This window comes from Cydia strobilella, chromosome 8 (assembly GCF_947568885.1).
Source record: "Cydia strobilella chromosome 8, ilCydStro3.1, whole genome shotgun sequence".
In the NCBI taxonomy this organism is placed as follows: Eukaryota; Metazoa; Arthropoda; class Insecta; order Lepidoptera; family Tortricidae; genus Cydia; species Cydia strobilella.
Window position 1 is genome coordinate 6,388,315 of NC_086048.1, and position 15,656 is coordinate 6,403,970.

The 15,656-nt window shown below is 34.4% G+C and overlaps 1 protein-coding gene across 2 annotated transcripts in view; it reads right to left on the reverse strand.

Moving 5' to 3' along the window:
- The window catches only part of LOC134743532 (serine protease nudel), a 335,679-nt gene that overhangs the window by 13,395 nt on the left and 306,628 nt on the right, over positions 1 to 15,656 (reverse strand). Inside the window, exons 2-12 of one of the 2 annotated variants that reach the window (XM_063677021.1) lie at positions 14,968 to 14,987; positions 5,780 to 5,864; positions 4,630 to 4,755; positions 3,969 to 4,544; positions 3,830 to 3,893; positions 3,622 to 3,729; positions 3,039 to 3,277; positions 2,629 to 2,786; positions 2,099 to 2,226; positions 1,816 to 1,996; positions 323 to 672 (exon numbers count right to left, since the gene is read on the reverse strand). In XM_063677021.1, coding sequence (XP_063533091.1) covers positions 323 to 672; positions 1,816 to 1,996; positions 2,099 to 2,226; positions 2,629 to 2,786; positions 3,039 to 3,277; positions 3,622 to 3,729; positions 3,830 to 3,893; positions 3,969 to 4,544; positions 4,630 to 4,755; positions 5,780 to 5,864 — 2,015 coding nt within the window. In that variant the 5' untranslated portion in view covers positions 14,968 to 14,987. Of the gene's footprint in view, positions 1 to 322; positions 673 to 1,815; positions 1,997 to 2,098; positions 2,227 to 2,628; positions 2,787 to 3,038; positions 3,278 to 3,621; positions 3,730 to 3,829; positions 3,894 to 3,968; positions 4,545 to 4,629; positions 4,756 to 5,779; positions 5,865 to 14,967; positions 15,114 to 15,656 lie in introns of those variants that run through there. The other variant, XM_063677022.1, reaches the window with a different exon arrangement.

The following is a 15,656-nucleotide window of genomic DNA, read 5'->3' on the forward strand; positions in this document are numbered from 1 at the left end:
ATTCTATTTACCTTGATAACGTAGGCATTACTTATATATATCTTTACTATATTCAAATAGGCCTAGCAACAAGCACTAACAACATTTAGGTAAAGTTAAGCCTAGAAATAAAATAAAACACACAAGCTATAAAATATACTTACCTAAATGTAATTGACACATTGATTGTATAATGAGATCCCTCTATTTTACTCCAAAGTAATCAACCGAAATAGTATTATTATTTACTGGCTTAACTTGGACACAATCGACGTAACTATTTTCCCAAACTATTAATAACAAAATAAGTGTGGGCAAGTTGTGCAAACTAGTTCGGACTTACTTGTGGACACAATGGGCTGCTGACATGACCCAACTTTGTGTTATAACGACTCCACCGCAGTGGAACATGCCATCTCTGTACATTGCTACCATCCAAGGCCAAGCAGTAGGCTGGCTAGCCTTCCCACCAACTACTCTACTCTGTGTCCTTTTGTACCTATTACCCTCCTTGCTCATATTGCTTGCTTGTACGAATTCATATAAGGAATTCAAATGCTTAAAACTTGACTTGGGACTGTTTTCATCGTGCCTTTTTACACGATTACCGTAGAACGTAGAATGGTATGGACAACTTCTTACTGATGACAATCTTTTATTTCGACCGAATAGTCTATTTTCTGTGGACAAATCCTAAAAATAAAGCATAGCATTAGATGCATAACATTTCGGATAACTTGAAGGTGTTTGAAGGAAATACGGAAAGAGCATCACGCACGTCACCCTCCTTCACTTTTTAACATTAGTAACATTTTAAGGTATGTCGTTAAGGCCGTTCCATCGGTTTGCCGCTGTCTTTGTCACATTTCGCAAGAAAGAACGGGAAAGAACATACGCGCCAAGTGTCAATTTTGATCGAATTTTGTCGGTTTTTATTTATTTTAAAAACGTTACCTTACAATATCGAAATTCTAAAGCTATGAAATTACTATTTATGTTAAGATTGTTTTTTCTTCTTTTTTTGTTTATAGTATCACATAATAAATAACCGAGTAAAGTAGGATTAAAAGTCCGAGTTAGAGGTTACTTTGGGAATTAATTGTATCGAGCGAAGTGTCATAATTCGTGTATCGGAAGCTATGTTGTTAAAGATAACATAGTCAAGAACTACATATATTTTTTCTACGTCTACGAATATCAACGCCTCTTAGAAAAACAGGATCATATAAGGAGATTTTTCGCCTTCTGGCTCAGGGAACCGCCTTAAGATGGAACGATGATTTTTATTAAAATTATCGTTTCACCACACCAGCTGGTAAAGGCTCTCTTAATTGTTCAAAAACGAATGAGAAAGTTGCGTTTTATCTACATGTGTGGCAAAGTTATCGAATTCAAATTTAGCGTTGTTTCCTTATGTTGGCTGGTAAAATTACTTTTTAATGATGAATTTGAATGATAAATATATAATACAGTTCAGTTGGATTTGATTTGGTTTGATTTTGTTTAATATTTTACAGTAAGTATTCTCCTCGCGTTGGTGTGGTGAAAATAATTGTGTTTCCCCCGGTGGCAAAATTTGTTTAACCCTCGTACCTTGAAACCCTCGTAACGCTGAAGATTCCACTTTTCGAACCACTCGCTACGCTTTTGGTGCAGTTTTGGAATCCTTAGCTTACTCGGGAATCAATATTAGCAAAAACGGTTAAAGAACAACTTTGCCCCCTTGCAAAACAAATAACTATTTTCTAGCTAATAATTTAAGTACAAGTTAATTTCTAGCTCTGTAGAATTAGTTTAATTTTCTACAAAAAATATGTTTGTTTTGTTTGAAATTACCTCTCTTAGTAATTGAGACGATGTCAACACCCTCGTGCCGCATAAAAGGTCTGGGCAAGTCACATATACCGCCGAGGAATTCATGCATGTACCACTTATATGCATCAGCCCACCCTGACCTATGTTCAAATAGCTAGCCCTAGATAATGGATCCACTTGAACTATTTGTATAAATGGAGGCCTAAAACATCAACAATAATTAATTTTATACTCTTGAAAAAAACAAGGTCAATTGATTTGAGCAAATATTTGGAAGCGGTAACAAAATAGTTTTAGTATTTACCTTATTATTAGACCAGTTTCCCGACGGCAGGCATCATGAGCTAAACCGTACGGGTTTTGGCACACTGCGTACCATTCTCCTTTATAGTTCCTCATTAGAAATCCTTCGGTGTTTGAAACTGCAAATAACTAAAAAAATAATTGGTCAGAAACAAACAAAATGTGAATACAAGCTTTGCCTGATACCTTCTATTAATAGTTTTAATCACATCAAGTAAATTTATTTCGAGTAGGTATTTCAATTAAGTATATTCTACCCATGCACACTTAAACATTGGTTTGGGTTCCTTTTTTATTGAAATGATACGCTCATTTCAATAAAAATTACAATGAAATTCCGAAAGTTGTAACAGGAAATTTGCCTTCGTGATCCAGAGTAACATGAGTTCGCTTTTTAACTTTCCTATCAAATACGTTTTTATTTTTCATAAATAACGTCTTAAAGGAGTTGTTCTCTAATTCGTTATTCGGGGCAAAGTTGGCCAAATACGTTTTAAGTGTTTCCGTTTTTATTAAAGTAACAATACTCACGGGTTTCTCATGCAGACTGGGAGCTAACAAGTTACATTCAATTTCATCTTTGTGATTAGGACAGTTTCGTACGTTGTTGCATCTTTGCTCTTTGGTAAAACAAGTGGCAACACTTTCTACGTTGTTGTCGCCACAGCTAAATGAATCTTCGCTGCACCCTACAATAACATAAAAAATTTAGTATTTAGCAAAATGTTAATTAATGAGCAGCCTAAATGGATGCACAAAGACAGTACAACAATAGGTATTTAGCAATATGGTTGCATGAAACTTTTTAGAAGGCATTTTAATATGTTTTTCCAGAATATAATATAAGATTATTTGGGTAATAGAAATGTACAATAATTTTCGATATTATTCCGATTTCAAAGCTAATAATTAATTTACTTATGCTGTTCAATGCTTATTACCGTCACATCCCATTTCATCTTCCCCAAAAGGACAGTCAAAATATCCATCACACAGTCTAGAAACATCCACTCTTGATTTGCAACTGCATTGCATCTCATCGCTTGCGTCATTGCAATTTACTTTTCCGTCACACCATTGCTTTTCAGGCACGCAAGTATCACTATTAGCACATGCAATGGAGCCAGCAGGACAATTGTTTTCTCGTGTTGAAGAAATTGATGGATTTGCTATATTGGGCCTAAAAAAAGAATATTATACGAGCATATAGCAAAACTGATTACGTGAATATCAACTCTAACGAACCCATAGGCCTAACAGAAGCGACAAAAACGACAATGCTTTTTACAATTAGCAGGCCTATTGTCAGAAACAGCTTTCCTTTATACAAGTTGTAACATTCAAAACCTTTGTTCCTTCTATTCCCTAATTGAAATGAGATACCGATTATTTCCTTAAACCTGCATTTAAACGGAAAATTAGTAACCATAATTTTTGTTACATCTTGTATTATCGCTACCCTTATAAAGGTGTCCTCGCGTTGTCATGTTTTTTTTTTTTGTTTCGATAAGATCAATACCTTACCGACGTTCCAAAAAATTCCGCCATATATCTAAATCTTGTGGATGCCAATTATCTCGATCTGCTCCTGATTTTAAATCCTGGGTTTCTGAATATGGTGACTGAATAACACTGAAATAAGAAGGTATATTTTGAAATGACATAATATAACAAATGTAATACTTGTTAAGGTTGTTACATTACTATCCTAGTTAAATATTGTTTTTAATACCTGGGTCGTAGCGGTTGATGCGCATTGTAAAATGGAGAAGGTTGAGGTGAAATCTCGTAGCCTCCTGTCAAATAATTTAAATGGTTACACATTTTGACTAGACATAAATAAATTCAACTAAATCATAAAATTTACAAACCTAGATGTTGGGGATGATTTTTCAGCAGATTTGTAAACAACGGTATTGGCGCCGGTGCAAAGTTTTGGTGGTGTTGGGAATAAGGAAGAGAAGTCGGAGCAGGAAGAACTAGACCATGTGATACATCCCCAAAAGCTTTCCTTTCCGTAGCAATACTGGCTGTTGATCTCGGCTTGTAGTGTTTTAATGTTGTAGGACGTGTTTCACGCTTCGTGACTTCCTTAATATCATTGAAGGCTTGTAAATTATCCGAGTCAAATGATTCTTTCTCTTTTTCGTTTAAAGATTTTAACTTTAAAACAAGATCCTTGCAGATTTCATCTTCATTATCTTTATTACATATAGTATCTTGTTTTGTAATTATATCTCTAGCTTTCTTAAAAGTGACATCGTCAAATTCTTTTAAATTAGAACTGGATTCTTTGTAATTAACAACACTTCTTCTTTTTCGCTTTGAACTGGGGTGTTTTGTTTTATTTTTTAAACGAATATAAATCTCAACATCATTTTGTTCGACAGTAATGTTCGTAGTTTTTTGGTTAGATACGATGACAATTTCTGTGTTGCGGTTATTTTCTATAAACAATAAAATGTACAAATTAAATTCACGCATTATATATAAAAATACTTACTTAATCCGATTTACTTTTTTCATAATTACCTGTACTTTGAAATACCCGGACTATTATAATGTAAGCGCCTACCGCAAATAAAACTAATAACATCAAGCAAACTAGTTTTATTATGAATGAGCAGACATATTTCTGCACTGAGTTGGCATCTCGACCTGCAAACAATTTGGAAAAATATTATTACAAACAGGGTATGTTCTCCTCTTCATGAATCTTAAAATAAACAAAGTAAAAGTTGATTAATGAATGGTTAAGTGAACGGTTGATTATATAAAGTCGAGTATATATGTAGGTCGAGGTCTACAAAAGGTTAAATAAAAACTGTTTTTTAGGGTTTCGTTAGTTTCGTAGCTAAAATGGCGAAAATAAAACCCAAAACCTAAAAAGTTTCGTAGTCATATGCGTCTGGCTGTATGTCTGTCACAGACTCACAGATAATAGATGTTCTTGAATTTTAGAGTGCAGGTGTTTTGTAATTCATAATAATTTTTTTACTACACCAGCTCATAAATGCTCACTTCATTCTTTATAGACTGGCGAGAAATTTGTTAGTATTTCGTCCTTAAGTGTCAAAGTAATAATTTTATGAAAATTTTGAGTTGTTTCCTCACATAGGCTTTTAAAATTGACTTTTAATTCATAATTTTTACAGTTAATATTTTCCTTGCATTGATGTGGTGAAAAATCGGGTTAAGGAACAACTTTGCCCCCTTGTAAAACATAATATAACTATTTTTAGTTACTTTTTGTAGGAAAAACCACACTTTATTCACAATTATCACTTTTAGGCCGAAAGGCGGAATTGTTTCGAGACTTAAAAACTCAAATTACTTGAAAACCAATTAATTTAGAACCCTGGTTGACTATGCTTAAATCATTATTAATTAGCTCTAGAATAAAAATAAACATGTAGTTAACTAGGTACTTAAAATAAAACAAAAAAAAAAAAAAATATATATATATATACAATATTTTTTCAGAAACCGAGTTTAAAAAATATAGGTACGGCTGTTTGCAGAATAATTTATACCTCTCTATCCCAGTCTTTTTTTAGAGGCAAAACAAAAAGAACCGTATCAGGGTGCAACACTAAATACTGTCTTGTAGTTTTTAGGGTGCTAATATTATAATGGTAAATATAAACACCAAAATAGTTGCATATATATTATTCTTACTTACGGATTGCAATTGACTCCGCTAATTCCATCGGCGGCAGTCCCAACTGTTCGAAAGCTCTTTCCGACTTTAAAGTATCGTTTGACATCTGTAAATAAGAAATAATGTACATCAACGTATTCCACGTCATCATGGTGATTACCCTTATCTTGCTGGCTTCTGCAATTTGCCTCCCTTTTGGTACGTACTCAGTAGAAATTTGTTCTACTGCATTTCTCTGCCAATTTCTGCCTTACTGCCTTGCAAATATCATCGCGCCACCTAGATAAACATAGCGATACGCGGTCTTCTCTGAAGAACCCATACTTATGACGGCATGGGGTCTGCGACATTATGCTACTGCCACTAAAGCAGGTGTTCTATGTATGTACAGTCAGCAATACTATTCGCTTAGCATCTTTGTAAACAAACTTCTATGAACAGGGGGTACCTTTTCTCTGCAGCTGACTGTACATGGTTAACCCTATCCAAAGACTCACGATGAAACCATGCCGGCCATGCATGATCTGGTATATATTTTTACCGAATGCACATATTCAAGCAGTTCTTTTTTTAAATAATCAATAAATATTTTAATTTATAATACAAATACAATCATATTACAATATAAGGGCTTCTGTGAGTTTTCGCCGAATATATTCTATCATACCTAAAAATTTTTGTCCAGCGTTTTTTGATAATCTTCACTCGTACTACAATGCCACAATTAATGTAATATTTTCATAAACTATTTTATGATCATTAGACTGTCATCTTACAAAAAACATACTTTTTGAAACTCTTTTCTACTTGAGGTAGTCAGGGAAACTTCCAAGCACTAAAAATTATTTTTATATGGGAGGCATTTTTTTTTTCAAAAAGTCAAATTCACCAAAGTTAAAACACCTCAGAACTATCAAACTAGAACTAGAACTCAATCAAAAATATGTTGGGTATTGTGAAAAGAGAATGTAATAAGGTATAATTTGGTTTATACAATTAAAAATGTCTAGTATATGGAATCCGTTTGACAAATGTCACGTAGAACGAATCGAACGTATACAAAATTATTTTTCCTCACTGTTCACCAGGGGAAACTGCGCTCACTAAACTCACATCATAAACGATTACAGTTTTTTAAAACGATTTCTCTCGAGGACCGCCGTTGGATTTCTGACCAAACGCTACTACACAGAATTGCTTCGGGAACGATGGACTGCCCACAGCTTTTGCAAAAAATATATTGGACTGTTCCGCGAAAGCATTCTCGACTAGCTAATTTTCGGCCTTTCTTATGTAATACTTATAGAACAAATGTTGGTTATCATAGTTTAATACCTAGAATTTGTTTTGTAGAGAGCATAACTTAATATATAAACAGAACAGAATATGACACAAAATCAATTCAAAACATATTTACATAGATTCAAGATAAAACCGTAATTCCAAAATATCTATGTGTAACTTTTTTCTTATGTTGTAATTGTTTAGAATTCATCATTTGCTCCCTAAATAACTATACGTAACAATTGTAAACTTATACTGTCTTGACTACGGATAGTATCAATCTCACTAATTACTATGCTTAGTTATTTTCTGTATTCCACTACCTAATATCAGCATTACTTTGATTTATATTTATTTTATTTTATTTATTTGGGGCATCAACAGCAATACAAAAATTAATACAAATCATAGTGAACAGACTATGTTTTCTGTTCACTATGATTTGTATTAACCAATAACAGATGTCCACAAAAGTACAATTAACATGCAATAACTAAGTGGAAACACAAAAAAAAGAAGGGAGTAAAAAAGCATTCTATACAAACTAGATATGGCTTGCATAACATGTGTACGTGTGTGTTTTGAGTGATTGTGTGTGCGTGTTCGTGTGTGTGTGTATGTGACTGTGACTGCGTGTAATGCAAGACGGAAAGATTAAGGTGTGTAATTATTTACCTAGTTAGATTTCGTCAATTGTCGTTATTTTTAGATTTCAGTAGCAGTGACTGAACTCGTTTTTTTAAAGTTGATTTTGTGCAGTCGAACAAGTCGATACTACTAAATTGTTTATTATAAAGTTTTAGAATACGATTTATGGGCGAATTTTGAGCATAGTTGGTATGAACTCTGGGTAGACTAAACAGGCAGCGCTCGGAATTACGCGTTCTAATAGATGGCACTGAGAAATTGATCTCCGACAGCAAAGCAGGACTGTCAATGCGACCTGAGAGTATATCATATAGTGCAGTGATGTCTAATAATACTCTTCTATTCTGGAGACTCAAAAAGCGTACTTAGGATAAATAAATAAAAACATATGTAAGCAACATTTCTGTTACACGCATGCCGTGTTTGCCTGTAATTGGGTGAATACTCAAGCAATCTTATTTTTAACTCGTCATTTATAAGTATTTTTTGTATTGCACCTGTTTGCAAACCTAAATAAATAAATAAATACAAAATATTAAAATATTTTTAACTGGAAAATTTGTTTTGTTTAAACACAAATGTGGAATATATAACGCTCAAAATCACAGACAAATTATGTTTCTAATATTATTATATTGTTTGATAAATAATAGCAGTTTGCACAATGTCAGATTTTATTATGGTTAACTGTGTACCAAAGAGGATATAATAAGATAGAGCGGTACTGTCATAGTAAATTTTGTAACCACTGTAAATTCACTGCCATCTATCGACATACTTTAAAACTAAAAATGAAGATTTATAAAAATACGTTCAAATGTATTTAAATATGGATAAATGATTTTTTTATTTGCATTTTTATTATTCATAACGTAGTAGTGGGTATTTCGCGGCCGAATTTCCTCTTAGACTTTATGTAATAATTTTGTGGTTTGTGTTAGTTATATAACTACTTTACATCAATTATTTTTTTATAGCTATACTATATATAACGAATGCGGAGTGAAACCTGGACAAAATTAAAAAACAAAAAAAAACACGGTTATTTTTCATAAATTTTCATGTATTTTAATAACGTATTTAACAACGTTAAATGCAAGATAAAGTTTACTCAAATGCGAGATTTTTAACGCAAGTTGTGGTACTTTAAAGCCATCGGTGTCGAAAACACAAATATTGTCAACACAAATGGTGTTAGAGTTTTGAATGATTCACGGCTAGTTTCACTAGACTTATATTGACCGGGATATAGACCGTGATTACCTTTTGTATTATTTGTTGTAGGAGCTCACAAATAATACAAAAGGTAATCACGGTCTATATCCCGGTCAATATAAGTCTAGTGACAAATGGTGTTGTCGTTTTTTTGTTTACTTTTACATGTTCAAAACTTTGTCCAGATTTCACTCCGCATACGTTAGTCCGCTCTCCGGTAGAAAGCATGAAACTGGGCAAGCATGCAGCTTTTACATGTAGGTATACTCAGGAGGGCCTGTTACACGGTTAATAGTTGTTCATTCATTCTGTTTTTAGTTTTTTTTTCAGTATTCAGTATTCAGTCATTTATTGCCTTCATAGATACATAATAAGATGTTACATAATAATTTTGATCAGCTATGAACCCTGTAGGGCACTGCAACTTAATACTCACTAATTAACTACATTCTTATCTACGTAACTTACTAACCTAAAAACCTTGGTATATTTTCATTATTATTCAACATCGACGGGACTTAATCGCGTAAGTGCGGGTGTTTAAGTGCGGGTAGAAGGGCGCCTAGAAGATGTTGATGTCAACTTTAGCCAGTCTTCTCCGAGACCACGGGGACAACGCCGTCCTCGAAACGTCGGAGGTAAATTTAAAACTTATTTTACGCGATTAAGTCCCGTCGTTGTTGAATAATAATGAGTAAAAATCGTGAAAGTTTAAATCAGTGTTTTGGTATATTTTCTTATTATGTGGCCATTTCTGGGTGAACCGCCCAGTTGATCGAGTCAAAAGTAGTTCTAGAAACTACATTTCATAGACATCAAAACTACCGTCATTTACAGGAAGCAAGTGGCAAATATACCGGATTACGGTAGGTGCAAAATTCAGTCTAATGGCGCCACTATTTTCAGAACTTGACAACAAAACATTATCTTTAAGTAAATAATATATTATATGTATATGCTGGGCTGTTACAACGATCTCCAGCCGGGCTATGATGCTTTGTCACCATTTCATTTATCATTGTATAAGTGAAAAGACGGCATATCTGATAAGTGATTTAATTCGGTATAAAGTCGCGAGGATAACGTATAAGTGACAAATGATAGCGATGAGGTTTTGAAAAATCAATTTTAAGCTCGATGACTTAAGGTGTATTTTAAAGAATAGATTGTTAAATCACATTCTACCACTTATCCATGTACAAATGACATAGACAGTTATAAATTATCCATGGTTTGAGCTTTTGAAAAATCAATTCTAAACAAGTTTACTTAAAGTGTATTTTAATGAATATTTGGCTAAATGACATCCTATCACTTATCTATGTACATGTGATATTGATAGTTAAAAATTATCCATGGTGTAAGCTTTTGAAAAATAAACTCTAATTGAGTTTATTTAAGGCGTTTATTAAAGTAAAACTTTTATACCGTCACCTCAAATTTAACCGTCTTTAGCATGTCGCATTACAGCAGTAGTAAAATTCTACTTTAATCATATAATATATATGTAAAAATGTTCTTTTAAAATGGAAATATGCAATGTAGGAATTTTGTGCTACGGTTTGAAATTGTGTTACGATTACGACCCTATCGAATTCATTGTTTACCGATGTCCCCGAAGGCGCCTGTAAAAAACTAGGCCTACCCATTGGAGTCCCGGCTTTCGCCTGCCGTAAGGCCCCTTTCGTTTCGACGCCCTGTCTGAGGCCTAGCGCTCCGGCTCCGACCAAGTCCCCGCTGCCGCCGCTAGTCGCGACGGTGCACCGTGCACCACACATCGAGAGAGTATCGACTCTGCAGTATCGTGCCAGACGTTAATTGTGAATTGTTTAGTTATACATAATTATATACTGTTGTTTGTGTTTGTTATTTGATAAGTTTCTCATTTACTATGTTACTATTTTATGGTGTTAGATGCAATGAGTTCTCTGTCTGAGTTGTCGTGCCCCTTACTGTCTTGACTCGTCGCGAGTGTTCACGTCCCGAGGTCTTAAGTCGCATATTACTCGTAAACACAAAGATGTTCCCCACCTTATGCCTCCGCAACCCGCCGGCGAGGCCTCTGTTCGCTTTAATATCACACCACCAGCTCCAGCTTCACAAACACATAGAGCTGTAGCCTGGACCAACTTGTTTCATTAAGGGTCAGTGCGAGTTTTTCCCCACATTCCAAATGGGGCGAGGAGTATCGCCGCTAGTAACTGATGTAGTATCATTGATAATTGCATTACAATTAATGGATTGAACGAATGGTTCGCCCTCCTATCTTTTTCCTACAGAGCCCTACGAAAGCCTGTATCAGAAGAAGCAGGATTTCTTACCGTCATGCCATTTTAAATGCGTCTATCTTTCTCAAACATGCATGAATTAGGTATTTTATTTAGTAACTAGCTTTTCCATGTGACTCTGATCCTATTAGCAGATGCTTTTAGGGGTAAAAGCTATCCTATATGTTAATCTTATGAATGATACTTTTTGTTCCGCCATGTAAACAGTAATCTTCATTTAAGAGTCCTTTAAGAGAGAGAGAGTTTGGCGCGAGAGTATCTCGTCACGACATAAAATACCCGACCCCCTTTAATTCATACAGAAAGAAGGGTAGTCTATCTCGCGGCGAGATACTGTCGCGTCAATCATTAGGTAAGGGAAATTAGCTAAAATTACGGCATAATTAATGGAAGACTTTTTTAAATTGGGATATGTACGTTATGGATCGAAGTTATTTTTCATCAACCCTCCCCATCCCTCCCCCCTCTGCGTCACCCCCCTACCGGGCCCGGGCCCGTAACCCGGTTTTTCTCAATTTTTAAGGAAACCGTTCAAGATACAGAAAAAGTCTTTAGGAACGAAGTGATCCTTAATAAATTTGCTATTAATCTCTCATACACACCACAGTGCTATCACTTATAGTTTTTGTGAAATCTGTCACCAAAGATGCAAATTTTTTAGCATTTAACGTTTTTTTCTTTTTCAAGATAACTTTTCTCAAAAAATACTCACGATATCGCCCAATTTTGTTTTATTTAAGTAAATAGTTAATATGTTCTTTAAAACGAAGTATTATTTATTATTAAACTCCTTCATTTGACGATTATGCCATTTTGAAAATACATCCTCGTCAAACATATTCAAAGTCAGCGAATATCCTTATTAACCACTTGTCTGTGTGAAACGGTCCCTAACCGAAATTCATACCTAAAGCACAACTCGAGGGTGAACCCACGATTTTCGACCACCACTTACATATGAAAAGTAATGAGCGAAAGAGATATAGATAGTTGGATTTTGCTGTTGGGACACTCTTTACGAATGGGAAACGTAAACATTTCAAAAGTTCCCTACGTGTGTCCAATGTATATGATTCCGTGGTTACTTTTTAGGTTTCTTTAGCCATTGACTCGCGTATACACAATACTTGGTTGTATGAAGTAACATTGAGAAGGTTGCATATACCTACCTAATTTTTCAAGCCCATTCTTTATTTATAATTTATAATTGATATAAAGTACATATTAATTACTTTCATTAGCTTTATGCATACTTACCTTATGAACTTCATCTTTAAGTTCCACATTTATTTCTATTAATACAAAAAAATACCAAAAAATTAATTAGCTATATGTGTATTTATTTATATTAAAAAGTACAAGTTACAAACTTAAAACCTACATCTAAAAATTATGGATACTATATACTAGGGTCGACTCGACAGGTACCCGGGTAAACCTCTGGCGATGGATTGCCGGGACCGCTCGTCTCCTGGGAAGAGATATCCATTTGTCCTTAAGTCTGTAAACAACCCACCACTTTTATGATTTGGTACCTTAGCTACACGTAGCTAATATTGAATAATACTTCCATAAATATGGAAGTACAAGCTTTGAAGTCCTAAAGAAGTTGCATTTAATAACAAAAGTTAGGTACATTTGAATATGAATATGCATTGAAATATTTAGAAACACTTCAAATTACCTTTAATTTTCAAAAATACACATTCAAGCCTTATTTCTTTTTCATAGTCCTCAAAATTATACGTAAGTATGTATTAGGAAAAATGTATAAATATAATGTTACTGACTATGTATGTGATTACGCCGTATAAAAGGAACATCATTATAGTTCTTATCGCCTGCGTCAGTGGTGTTAAGTACCAAAATGGACATACCTTCTATTCACCGCAGTCACAAATTGATCCAGGTACTTGCTGACGGTAGATTGAGCAATGGACAAGCCATGGTCTTGTCCAGTTCCCCTTTGGTAACGTGGTGATGTTAGAACCTAAAATAAAGAGTTGTAAGTTGGTATGTCATTATTAAACAAGTATTAAGATCAAGGTGGTGGTAAAGGTGACAAGAATGATTTGAGGAATAGTGCAACATTATATCTTTACTTTAAGATGTGCCGGCAATCCATCGCCATGTTGAGGTTTGAGGTCGGCGTCGAGTTCGCCACACAAATAGAGTGCCAATTTTTTGCGCACTCTATATATGTGACGAAACTCCTTGTTAGGCATATCGAATGGGTTGCATGCATCCCTTATGGCCCGTCGTTGCAGTTTTCTTTCCTCTTTTTCTTCAATAGCAGCAGCTGCCAAGAAGAAATGGTATCTTGCCATCCCTACAAAGAATGTATTGATAATATTATATGTAAATAAATGGAATCCAAATTGTATATATTATATTGAAAAAAAAACGGATACTTACTGACATTTAACTCCAAAAACTGGTATATTTCACAATTTATATTCCACAAGTCTTTTTCGCTGATCTTAGCAGAACAAACGAAAGATGTACTATCCTCACAAAAAGACCTTAAACCAAACTTCACGATAGAATATGATGGAACTTGCATTAATTCTAACTTAAGATCACATCAATGTTCATATTCTGACAAATAAATACTTTTCATTTCATTTCATTTCAAATCCCCTTCTAGTATTCAAGTCCATGTGTTTCCACTTATCGTGCCCAGTGAGCACTACGATAAATTAATCAAAGGCTAGCCGTCAAAAATCGACTATATGTCTAATTATCCAACAATCGTAGCCATTTACCGGCTATTGCTGTCAAAGTGGACAAAAGTATATAAAAATGTATAAATTTGGACAAGTGTCATATATATCATTTAACTTATCCACTTATCATCAAATTTTAAGGTGGAAATTTAGACAAATGACATATTATCCAACGACCATGTTATGCAGTATATCATTTACCGGCTATCGTTGTCAAAAGTGGATAAGACGTCAAAACTGGATAAAATGTCAGTTTTATCATCATTTATACAGCTATATCATTTATACAGTCGAGCATCATAGCCCGGCAGGAGATATCTGACGCACTTATAAGATAAGGTCCGATATATGGAAGATACATATATTAAAAACATATCATAATTAATTACTGTAGTTTATTTACAGTCAAAGAGACATTACGATAGAAAATCTACAAATTTCATCTTTGCATACCAACATTTTTTTTAATATGCTCATAGTGCATAATGCTACAGTCGTAGTCATCTTTTGCCCTTCATGTTTTCTAATGGAGAAATTTCTCCGAATTATGAGTCGGTGCATTATTAATTTATTATTAATGGTACTTAGCTCTATTCTTGTCATTTTGCAAGCTCTTGGACACTTATAAGCAACATAATTAGTATTTTACTCATTTAGATTTGGCGCCAAACGCGCATTAAGAATGAATGTGGAGGGAGGTACGAGTAGAAGAAAACCGAGGAAAAGGTGGATGGACTGTGTGAAAGATGATATGAAACTAACGCAAGTGAATGATGAGATGACGGGTGACAGAGAGGTATGGAAGAAAAAGACATGCTGCGCCGACCCCAAGTGAATGGGACAAGGGCAAGAGAATGATGAGTTTTGGCGCCAAACGCGATAGAGACTCTGAACTCTACTGGATTCTGATGGTAGCCCGCCACTCCGGTATTTTTTGTTATTATTAGTATAACGCCACCCTGAGGGGACTATTAGCCCTGTTTACTCGTACTTTTAGGCTTCTATTAGAAACCAAAACGCCAATTGATAGACATTGAAAAGCACTTACCGTTCTATTTTGTCACTTGTAAAACAATAAAATACTTTGCGCACTTCACAAACTATGTATTCATTTCATTTTCATGACACTCATTTATCCTGAACCAACCAGAAAACCTACAAAGTCATCCTTCTGAGACACCTATAGTGTGACTGAGGCAATCGGACATTTTTGCTGATTGTTGAATTTTCGAGTGGCACTTAAAATGCTTGCTCAGCATCGAAAGTTCGAAACAAGTCACCTAAACATTTTATTGTGCCATTGTTATAAGAAAACAATGAAAACTATATATTGCGATTTGTTATATGCTTATTTTTAGTTTTTTAGGATGTAAAATGGCTAATTTAAAAGCGGTTAAAAACTACAAAAACGAGGTGGGAATAAAAAGGAACAAACAAACAAAAACACCGATTTTTACACGGATTGTATTTATGCATTAAAAAATGTTTACTTTTTCTCCTTCGTAAAAACCAATTTATAAAAACTTTAATTCAATTTCTGGATTTTCTTCCCATCTCGATCAACTCAGAATTTGACCAAGATTAAAAATCGAGAAATTCTACATTAATAAGCAGTGGGTGTCTATCGTGATACCGTGAGCTGCTTTTAAATATCGATAGGAGTGGTCGCATACGTATGTTATCTATCAATTAACATGTCCACCTCTGTTGTCTTAGGGTGCAATATCTATCATAGCA